Source organism: Carlito syrichta, unplaced genomic scaffold (genome assembly GCF_000164805.1).
Source record: "Carlito syrichta isolate Samal-C Ts95f unplaced genomic scaffold, Tarsius_syrichta-2.0.1 Scaffold308256, whole genome shotgun sequence".
Classification (NCBI taxonomy): Eukaryota; Metazoa; Chordata; class Mammalia; order Primates; family Tarsiidae; genus Carlito; species Carlito syrichta.
The window spans coordinates 581,235-593,340 of record NW_007252352.1 but is presented as its reverse complement, the minus strand read 5'-3'; the positions used below and the strand labels follow the sequence as shown (position 1 = coordinate 593,340).

General features: G+C 37.6%; 1 protein-coding gene across 1 annotated transcript in view; it reads right to left on the bottom strand.

Moving 5' to 3' along the window:
- The window catches only part of CNTNAP5 (contactin associated protein like 5), a 697,937-nt gene that overhangs the window by 441,884 nt on the left and 243,947 nt on the right, over positions 1-12,106 (bottom strand). The window contains exon 9 of the mRNA XM_021716185.1: positions 2,761-2,901. Within this exon, the coding sequence (XP_021571860.1) occupies positions 2,761-2,901 (141 nt within the window). The remainder of the gene's footprint in view (positions 1-2,760; positions 2,902-12,106) is intronic.

Sequence of the window (12,106 nt, the reverse complement as noted above, 5' to 3'; positions counted from 1 at the left end):
TGGGCTCCGGCGATCCTTCCACCTCAGCCTTCCGAGTAGCTGGAACTACAGGCGTGCGCTACCACGCCCGGCTGATTTTTTTATTTATTGTAGAGATGAGGTCTCGCCAAGGTACCCAGGTGGGTCTCGAACCCTCAGGCTCAGGCAATCCACTCACCTCGGCCTCTCAAAGTGCTGCGATGACAGGCTGAGCCACCGAGCCAGCCACAGACAACCTTTAATCCAAGTGTGATGTTCCTTGAGCAAGCCCTGCCTCACACCCTGGAATCCAATGGCAGTTTTCAAAAACCACAGTAATGTGGCACCCCAAAACATAAAAAATGCATTATAGACTATGCTTATTAAGAGAAAATCAAAGCCAAGGTTATTTATTTGTTCAGATAGTTTAATAACCAGATTGCAAAGAGGACCAGGGTTTTCCCTGTCCGTGATACAATGACCTATTCTTGCCCTGGATTGAAACCAACAAACAAAAAGTGTCAGTTTAAGAGACTTCCAATGGTAGGAATATTGAGTTGTATAGTTTTCCCTATTTCTTCTGCTCAGTACAACTAAAAGACTCTGGAAATTATGTATAAAACACATCTAAAAAGATTCTGAATGGTAGAAGGAAGGAAAGAAGAAAGCAGTGTCAAAACCTTGGGCCTCAAGGAACAACACAGTGGAGAGGCCTCTGGGCTTTCCTTTAACCTCACCTGTCCTAAGCATGCTCCTGAAAACCTAACAACTCAGACAGACCGAATGGTGTGGACAAAATTCTGTTTTAAATTGTCATTAGAAGTCTGCTGCCTCTAACCAAAAGATGAGCAAAGGGGTAGCGTAGGACACAATATCTATAAACAATACTGCTCCTCCAAGCCAAATAATAGAAAAAAACCATGGCCCATTTCCATTCAGCTATGATGTAACAAGATGCCCCAAACCCTGGTCAGGGTGGTATCGGAGAAGACCAGTCTGGGAATCTCTCGTCTAGGAGACCAATTCTGGAGGTCTGGGAATTGAATCCTTGTCAGTTAGAACCAAGTTTCTTCCTCCTCTACATGGGGAGTCTAGACTTCTTTATGCCCCCGCTCAGTGGTAATGAGGAACTCCATCTACCCCCTAAAGGGGTGGTATCAGAAATGGTTTATGGTGAGTCAGGACTTTCATCACAGTCCAATAATAACAAGGACACTCCTCTCCCCCCCATTCATACTGTAGTCACTGGAGGACAGAGGGAGCAGTAATGAGGCTTTACTACTCATTCTAGCCAAAGAGGTCCTTCACTGTTTTTTTTTAAGTGTTTATTTTTTATTGTTAGTACTAAGTAAAAATATGAGCAAAAGCAACAAACTTTCCTTCCCCTCTTGAATTATCTAAATGATGCTTGATCATTGGAGTGCCCCCAAAAAGTAAATCAATAAAAATAACACTATATGAAATGGTTCTAAATATAGGAGAAATAAGAAAGAAAATTATAATATAGACTAAATAAGAGAAAGTAAAAGGAAGTAAAATAAGATTAGGTTTCTATACTTCACTCCAATTAGTAAAATGATGAAACCAGTTAAACCAACATAAGTTATGTATATATAATACAATACCTACAGAAACCACTAACAAAAGCTATGCACAGAGATACACTCAAACACTAGATAAAACAAAATAGAAATTTAAAAATCATTCAAGAAACACAAGAGAGAGAAAAGAGAGAAATTAATAAAAAACAAAACATGGTCATTTATGTCTAACACATTATTAATTACATTAAATGTCAGTAATCTAAATCCACCAGTTAAAAGGCAGAAATTGGAGGAGTGGATTAAAAAAACATAACCCAGTTATTTGCTGTTTGCAACAAACTCACTTCAAAATTAATGATAAAGGCAGGATGAGAAAAGTTATATTATGCAAACATTAATTGAAAGAAAGCAAGAGTGGCTATGTTAATATCAGATAGACTTCAGAGCAAAGAAACTCATCACAGACAGAAAACAACATTGACACAAGGGCTAATCCTCTATGAACATATAACAATACTAAATGTGTAGATACCAAACAGCAGAGCTACAAAATGCGGGAAGCAAAACTGATAGAACTGGAGGGAGAAATAGACAAATCAAAATGTGTGCCGTTGGAAGCCTCCCATATTTATTGAGCACCTACTATGTGCTAGGCACTCAGCTAGGCATTGTGAATACAGCAGTAAAAAAGAAAAAAACAAGCCCTGACCTTTATGAAACTCATGGTCTATTAAGAAAGGTAAATATAAGGAAGATAAATTAATTAGACAATTATTTAACTTGCCAGCATGATAAATGCTGCAAAGAGAATCTCAAAACACTGCAAGTTTAGCTTTTCTTGTTTAAAATGCCCTATTTTTAATATCAACAATAACTAGACAAGTATGCAATTCCCAAGCTGTAGAATTTAATACAATCAATAATTTCCTTATTTCATTTCTCAGAGAGAATAAAGAAATTCATGTTGTCGTAGTATAGACAATCTTACCCACAGCTAGAACTCACCCCATAGCCAGAAAAAAATGAAATTCTCCAGATGCATCTAATGTGTTTATTTTTCTAAATAGCACAATTCACACTGACTTAATACCTCTCCTTTCTCCTGTTCTTCAGTGCTACCTGAGAGGCTGATGGGAGCTCAAGGAGCATAAGATAAAGATATTATGAACAGGTGCAGGAATAGGATGGTGAAAATAAGACTTACCCCAAAGTGGTAGAAACCATCAAGATAAAAGAAAAAGATGGGTTAACTTACCACGGTATAGATCTGATGCTTTCGTCTCTTAGCCAGGTCAATTATGTTTACTCCATTGTAGTAAAGGTTTTCGATACATCCATGGAAATTTTTCTTTAAAAAGGTCCCAGGTTTGCCCGGTACTGGAATTCCTCCAAAACTAAGCTTTATGGGGGGTGGGGGAGGAAATAAAAATCAACTCTTAGTTATAAACTTTGAAGGAACAGGAAAGGAAAGTAAACATGTGCATTTTGGTAGATTCAATTGTATGCATGAGCCAGTGGCTCAAATAATTATAGATGCCACTTGATTACACATTTAAAAGGATACTGATTAGCCCATGTAAAAATAACTGTAACTGCTTGCTTCTTAAGGGCTTATTTTACAAAACCATTTTCACTTCCTTTCTGAACCTTTTTAATACTCAATAAAACAATAATTTACAGAAGGAGAAAAAAATAGAAAAGAAAATTAATGTCTTTATATTTATCTCTTATTGCAACCATCCTAGAGGATATGGTCATACTATAGCCAAGGGACATATAAAACATACCTCCATTCAGCTACAAAAAGACCTAGTTTAAAAGCCTACATTGTACCCCAAAAGCCTAATGTGCAAGATTGTTCCCAAATTGTCATCTACGAAGATAAAAAATAGGAAATAACCCGAGTGTCCCATATAGTTTTGTGACGCAAATGATGGAGAACCCGTGTGATAAAATCTTAATTGTCAATAACGATTATTAAACATTTGCAATAAAATGGGACATGAGTGAAATGTTCATTGAAAACTCCACGAGTTATAATTGGGTGTGAAGTATGCTGTCAGCAATAAAAAGTGGTGCATACCATATAGGCTGGGACTGTTAATAATGGCTTATTCTGGAAAGGTTATGGAATACAAGTGTTCTTTGCGATTTCCTTTCCAGTTATTATTAACACTGATTACTTATTTAATATATATGCTATTTAAAAAGCAAACCTTCCCTGTTAGGAATATCTTTGTTACTACACTAGAGAAGCAGGATACTTTCTGTGATCATGTTTATTCCAACACCATTTAATGAGAAACTCATTTTTCTCCACTCTTTGAAATATAACTGTCAGTATGTACTTAAATTATGTCTATATTTGGAAACTTCTCTATCTCTGTCTCTCAATGTTTCATGAAAATGTGGTCTCCTAATCATAGTGTCTTTTCCTCATATGAATAGGTACTGATATACCACAGACTATTTCTAGATGTCTATTTTTTCTTTTTACAAACTCCACACTTAAAAAATGCGTCTTAATGCACTATAATAGGTGATGAAGGTTAGCAATTCTATTACTCACTTTTACTTTCCACAGCTTAATTTTTAAAGATAATTATTTAATATTTTTATCTACTTCATTTTAAAACTTAATTTTGAATAACTTCAGTTTGTTGGAATTTTGGCTGATAATTTATTATTTCAATTAAAACATTTAATTGGAGAAAAATAGTTATTTATTTTTTGAAATATTTCATTTTTCTCCCCAAGAACCTAGTGCTGTTGTTGTTTTCTTCCTTTTTCTTTTTCTTTTCTTTCTTTCTTTTTTCTTTTCTTCTTTTTCTTTTTTTTTTTTTAGAGACAGGGTCTCCCTCTGTTTCTCAAGCCAGAGTACAGTGGCAAAATCACTGCAACCTTGAATTCCTGGACTCAAGCAATCCTCCTGCCTCAGCTTCCCCAATAGCTGGGATTATAGGCATGCACCAAACCTGGCTAGTGTTTTTCTTTTGTAGAGATGGTATCTTGTTTTGTTGCCAGGGCCAGTCTCTAATTCTTGGCCTCAAGTAATCCTCTCACCACAGCCTCTCAACGTGCTGAGATTACAGGTATAAGCCACCATGCTCAGCCCGGTGTTGTTTTCTATTTTCAAAATATTTCTGATAAGGTCCCTCACCTGAGGTTCTTATTTTCTTTCCTAGTCCATATACTCATCATTAAATTAATTCCTATATATTTCATGCTTTAAAAAATCCCACAGCATATGTTATTTTAATTCATTAAATATTTTACTATGTAAATGTTATGCCCACCCTATGAGTGCTAATTTATTTTCTCTATCTAGTTACTTGTATATACTTTTATATTAAATCACGCACTCTTTAAATTTGTGAAGAATATACAAGTAATATCTCATAACATGTTTTTGCTTTGGTGCACTTCACAGATATTGTATTTTTTTACCAAATGAAAAGTTTGTGGTAACCCGGGTTTGAGAAAGTCTATCGGCACCATTTTTCCAACAGAGTCTGCTCACTTTGTGTCTTTGTGCCAACATATTCTTCGCAATAAAGTATTCGTAAATTGAGATATGTACACTGCTTTTGTAGAAACAAGACTTTTAGTCCACACTTAATAGACTACATTATAATATAAACATAACTCTTCCATGCACTGGGAAATCACAGAACTTGTATAACTTTCTTATTGCAATATTCACTTGACTTCATCGGTCTGGAACAGAATCCACAATATCACCGAGGTATAACTGTAATCATATGATACACACAAAACAACTTTCTTTCCAAATCAATTTTTATACATTTCTTTCTTATCTTATTGTCTTGGTCAAAACTTCCTAAGCCTTACCCAAAACTTTTTAAGCAATATTAAACAATAATAATGGTATAGAATCTTATAACATCAAAAACAATAACAACATAGAACAAAACAAAAATTTATGTTTCTCAAATTCACATAATGCTGATTCTGACTCCACATTAAGGAATATCCTTCTACTATTTTACACATTTATGAATTTATGAATTTATTTGAAATAAGGATGAGCATTTAGTTTTATACATCACTATTTCAAAAATCCATGTGACAGATTGTAGGCTATTTTATGTTTGATTTACCGATGGGTTAAATTACACTACCACATCCATCATGAGTTAACAGATTTTTTTTTTTTTCACTGAATCTCTTTTGGGTACTATTTATCTTAAAATATATGTGTTCCTATTTTAAGTGGTAAATTACTTTGAGCTCTAGTTTTCTTTTGTAAAATACTTAGATCAAGTCTAGATTTGTCTCTGAGAAAAACTAAGAGAGCTTTACCTTCTCCTGTATGAATGAATTGCTCATAAATCTTTAAAAATAATATGGAAAATTTTAAATTACCAATGAGTTTTTTAATTCCACAAACATTTTGCAAAAATATTTCTTTGATAAGTTACATAATCATCATTAATTTATTGCAGTATTCAAATATTTTCAGTTTGAATCATTTACATTTAAAAAAGATCCATTTTGGATTTGCAACTTTTTTGCATAAATCAAATGTGTAATGTAAAAATATAATTAAATATTTGCTACTTTCATGTATCCATTTTTATAATTTTAAACATTGAATGATAATTTTATTTTTTTCATTTGCATGTTTGCCATTTAAAAAAAAACTTTTAATGATCTACTCAGTTAAGATTTAAGAAAATATTAGCTGCAAGGACAATATTTTTAAAACAGAGAGAAAAAGCCACTCTTTTAAATAACCAAAAAAAAAAAAAGTTCTTGAACAATTCAAGGTAGAGAGTTTTTTTTCAGAAGTCAAATAGTATGAAGGATAATGTCTATTTAAAAATTGTAATTTCCTATTACACTGAGGGAAATAATCTCTCCTAGTCTGAGTGGAGAATTTTAGAGAAATCTGGTGGAAACAAAACTACAGTTAGGCAGTAAAGTCTGCTCTCTGTTCTCTCTGGGGGACTGAAACTGGATGAGAGTTGGGTGGATGGAGAGAGAGATTGTAAGAAAGATCTGGGGAAACACAGAAAAGCCCTTCTGTTCAGATTCCCAGAGCGGTGTTGGCTGCCAGTCTATTGGAGTGGTCTCGAGGGCAGTATGTTCTCAGGGTAAAGCAGTGGGGGAGGAGACAGATTAGCCAAGGCTGGGGAAAAGTGACAGTGCAGAAGGGCCTGCAGGCTGCTTCACAATGACCGAGTCACTCCAGCATGGTGTGAGGGTCCCCAGATGGATGAGACCAGGAGGTTAGGGTATAGAGATGGGCTGAGGCTCTCAGGAAATGTCCTAAGGACGGGTGGGTGGATTTAGAGACCTGGGAGAGTATGAGTGACTATGCCTCACAGCCTTCGGCGGTGGAGGGTACCACAGACAACAGCTGCCATGCCCCCAAACCAGATGGAACTGGTGAACAGCAATCTTCCCGCAATGCAAGACAATACACATCCCACCCAGCTAGTCATCTGCTCAGGATGAGGAAAAAATAGAAGAGAACATCACAACATCACCCAATATTTACACAATGGCACACTAAGTTTAAAATTGGCATCAGCTAGCTGTCATTCAAGGTTAGGCTTTTCTGCCATCAGAAGTAACGGAGGCTGATAAGCATGTTGAATCTTGTTATGGAAAACAAGCAAAACTGCTTTTATTCACATGTGAGCATGAGTGGGAACTTTAAACCTGTTTTATATTTTTAGATTTTTCAAGTAGTTGAAAAGTTGAGGTTATACTGCATTATAGATTTAGTCCATTATCAGATAAATGAGACTGGAGAAATTTGCTTCATATATTGATGTTTTTCTTCAGTATCGATTTTTTTCTCAATATTTTATTTTATTTTTATTTATTTTTATTTTTTTGAGTCGGAGTCTCACTCTGTCGCCCAGACTGGAGTGCAGTGGCCGCTCCCGGCCACCGCAGCCTCGACCTGCTGGGCTCCGGCGATCCTTCTGCCTCAGCCTTCCGAGTAGCTGGAACTACAGGCGCGCGCTACCAACACCAGGCTAATTTTTTGATTTACTGTAGAGATGAGGTCTCGCCAAGTTGCCCAGGCAGGTTTCGAACCCGCGGGCGCAGGCAATCCACTCACTTCAGCCTCCCAAGGCGCGAGATTACAGGCTGAGCCACCAAACCCAGCTTCAATATTTTATAAACACTTGTAGGCTGTAACTAGTATATACCTCTTAATTCTAAATTAATAACTATATTTCTGAGATCATTAGCATTCATGTCTCATCTCAAGCATCAAAATTTTGGTAGTAAAAATTAAAATATTGGTCTAAATTGTGTTTTCCTTCATTAAGCCATGCCTGGACTGGCTAAATTATTGTTGTAAGCGATTCTTTCAAAAATTGAAAATTGATCATTCTTAAGACACTCTCCTGCTTAGCTCTGCTGCCCTCTGATTGACTCTCTCCCACATTCCCAACCTTGGCTTTTCTCACTGAACTCTGTCCATTCCTTCAATCACCTGGCAGCCTAAAAACCACTTTTCTGAGCCTGCCTCTAGGGTTCTGGCATCCCAGGACTGTCACACAGGCACTCACGTCAGGGCAGAGTTAATCAAAACCTACACAGTAACAATGGATAGTCTTTTATGTTTGCATGTATTGATGTTTTATATGCTACACTCTTATGGTTAGTATAAGTGTTTTTAATTAAATGATTGCTTTTCAAGGGCCTCTTTTGATCTTAGTTTTTACTTTCAAAGGTGCTAATTTCTCCACGCCTGCTTTCTTTCTGTACACATTTAGTTGGTGTATCTTTGGCCCCAGTTCCAACCTTTTAAAAAAAAAATCATTTTCTTTAAATATTTCATTTCTGAGGACGCTGATAATCTGATTGTACCTTTCTATTCAGACTCTGAAATATAACATTATGTGGCAGATGCTGATAATACTGAATGGAGATTGCATTGCAGGGTGTCTAGTCAGTATGAAGCTGCCCAAAGACCTTCAGCAGATAACAGACAGAGCTGGAAATCCAGCTTCCATTAGATCATGTGCTTAACCATTGATTAGTAACTTACAGTTGTCATATATTTTCCAAAAAAAATCTCTCTTGTCCTACCAGTAATTTTTTATTAATATTAATCAAAAACTTTTATTTCTATTATTCTGTTATCAACTCTCAGAAACATTTGCAAAAGTCAATTCCAAATTTTGCTACACATACAATTTGTCAAGTAGTTGTTGAGCCCCTACTTTTTGTGAGGCATGTTTCAAGGCCCTGTGGTGAAGTTACAGATAAATCAACGTTGTCTCTTTCCTTTAAAAATGTAGGGCCAGTCACCGAAGACAAATCCATCCTCCAACATATTAATGGAAGACAACGTACGGGAAGAACAATACAAAGAGAGAGACTATAGTTTGTTTGATGACACGCATGCTAGTGGTCAAAACGACAGGAGACCATAGCGTTTTGAATTATATATAAGATGAGCCAGATAAATTGGAACCATGGGACAAGATTTTTGAAGGCTGGACTGAAAAGAATAGAGTAACTGAAAGCTTTTCGGTAGAAAACTAATAATCATCTTTAGGAAGCTATTACTGATTAAATTGAAGGAACGTTATTTACTGGAAGACAGGAAGTCAGGAAGAACGAAGGAAGGAAGGAAGGAAGGAAGGAAGGAAGGAAGGAAGGAAAGATGGAAGGAAGGGAGGAAGGGAGGAATAGAGAGGACAAAGATTAGATCCAGGAGGGAGGCTTATTTCCACCTCCGGTGAGAGGTAATGGATGTCTGAAAAACACAGCCTAGCTGATGCAGGTAAAAGACGCTCTGAGTCAGTGCTCTACAGACAGTGCTCACTTGTTTCCTTTAAGTCTTTGCTCAAATGCCATCATCGCAATGACATCTACCCTGACCAAAATATCTAAAATTGCGTTCTGTTCTCGCAATCCTTGAACTCCCAGACACATTACCCTTATCTACTTTTGTTCTTTCTCCTCACAGCATTTATCATCTTCTTACTTATTATATAATTTGCTTACTTGTATGGATTGTTTAGAGTTTGCACTCCTGCTACAATGCAAGCACCTCCAAGGCAGGCATCTTTGCCCTTTTCGTGGACATTTTTCAAGTACTTAAAGAGGTGCCTGAACCCTGATACATCTACTGTGTATCAGGCACTTCTTTAGGTACTTGAAATTTTATCAAAGGCACAGACAGTATCTACTCATTTTTGAGGGTGTAACTCCAAGAGGTATGATTCAAACATAAGAGTCAACAGATATTTGTTGGATTGAATTTTTCTTAAAAGAGATGAACAGTTTTCTTCTGTCTGCTTTTTGTCTATTACCCTTTTTGAAAACGCAGTCGCTCCTTTTTTTTTTTTAACTGTTTGTGTTTGCTTGGTCTTGGCAAATTGTATGGTATACACTTCATTGATCTTAGTGGTCAACAAAACTAGGTGTTAGAGTGCAGAGTTATTCAGTCTCAGTGTCTTGAACAACTTGGTCCATCTGGTAACCTGCTGAATTAGCTGCTGTCACAGGTAAGCTCCCACTGGACGAATCCCAGGAGAAAGCCTGCTTTGATGTTAAATGCATGAGGTCCCAGAATCTGCCACTCTCTTTTCCTTTGATCTTCTTTTCTCTTCTTCTTCTTTTTTTTTTTTTTTTTTTTTTTTGGTCTAGTATTTGCTTGTCTCTTTTGCAATCTTTGATTTAATTCCCTGGCAAGGGGTTCATTCTTCCCTCATCGGCTTTTTCTTCACCCCTGTTAAAACTTGTAGTCACTCTGTTCAGAATTTGGAGTCTCTGCATCTGACTCGAATTTTTGACACTTCTGAAGTTTTCCATTTGTAAATATTTGTCTAGCTTTTGCTCTGACAGTCCAGTAGTAATGAAAGGGGTATGAAAAGCATCCAAACTGCTGTCTTCTTTTTAAATCTTTAAGCCTTGCACTGGTTGGGTGTTTGCTGAGCATATGGGAAGTCGATGGTCCAGCAATCACCTTTGGGGCACTGGTCAAGGACTGATGAATTTCTGCCATTACAAATGAGGCCAGAAATACTGATTTTTCTGACGAAATCTCTTAATTTGTAAATATCAGCCTCAATTCAAATGATTAAAAAAATTAAAAAGGCAAGCAACACGTAGGCCAAATGAGACGATAGCAATACAGGTCTTGCCTGGGGCCACCATTTTATAATTCTGCTCTTCTGTTTGACTGGATCAATGAGTCAGTCTGTCACATCTTTGGAACTTGTGGTCTCTATAACTTTAGGATGCTTGTAGTTCATATGATGCCATCTTTCCCCTGCTACTTTGGAGTCGTATATTGTGGAGAGGTCGTTGCTTATATTTTTAACCAAAATCACCTCTTCTTCATTGCTTCTGGAATCCATTCATAAATTTCCAGTATCCCCTCATTTCTGCATGATAATTATATTTTCTTTTCTGTTTTTTTTTTGCTGGAGACAGAGAGTAGGTGATATCTTACCCAGACACAGCCCACACTGAGTAAGAGGAAGCACTGGTCTCACAAATCTTCTTGCCCAGTTCATGGCCAGCTTCCAGGGTGGATGCTTGAGGCCCATATCTTTTCCCCTATGCTTTGACTTTGACTTCTGATCCATGCCTTACAGTGGCTTCTTACACCTCACCAGGATTGAGTCTCTCTAGTTCAACCCACAGTACCCTCCCTCGGACAAGATTTTGTTTTAGTGACGACAATAGTAGCATTTACTGATTATTTTATATATATTGGGCACCACGGTTAGAGCTTCCTTTCATTGTTTCTTCTTTCATCTTTGAATTGGATACTCTTATTTGCTCCATTTCACAGCTGAAAAAAAAAATGACAGCATACAGAGGTTCAGCAGCTTACAGTTCTCACAGACACAAGGCGAAGGGGCTGGAATTCCACATCCTTTAGTCCAGAGGCCCATTTCTTCACCGCCCCACACACTGTCTCTGGCGTCTTTTAGTTCTGGTTCTACTGATTTCAATCTACTAGCAGGTTTTGCACCAGGGCCTTTATCTTTTTTTCTGTTGTGGCTGTCCTTGTTGTTTCTGGTCCAAATCTGACAAGCTGGAAGGCCTAAGATTCCTGTCTCTAGATAAGTGTCTTTCCGCAGACTCACAGACATCAGGCGCTGACACAGCACTGCTGGCCTAACACATATTTTGTCCTTTTTTTATCAACGAACTTATAATTTTTTGACCCTAGGTTCTTTGGCCAATGGGGTGAATCATGTACATTTCAGTACTCATGGAAAAAGCTCAAGGGAAATCAATGTCCCCCCCTGACCTCACCCCGTCCATACACCTGGGCCAGTATGGCTCCTCGCGTGGAAGTGGCGTTTTAGGGAACCCCACTGTGGCCGTCCTCGGGGCACATCATGCCTCACAAAGAAGGGTGCTTACGAGTCGAGGGAGATGGCCCTAGGAAAAGGCCACCACTCCTCTAGACCAGGATCTCCCCACACACAGCACTCTGCCTCAATAGCACTGAAACTTTTTTGAGGGTCTGCATTTGTCTCTTTCCTCAACTGTCCTTCTGAGGGGTGGCCTCAGGGCAGCGGCTTGAGGAGTCGACGAAGCTTGACTATGTGGGGTGTGGGTGTGAAGTCATAGCTATCTGTCACGCA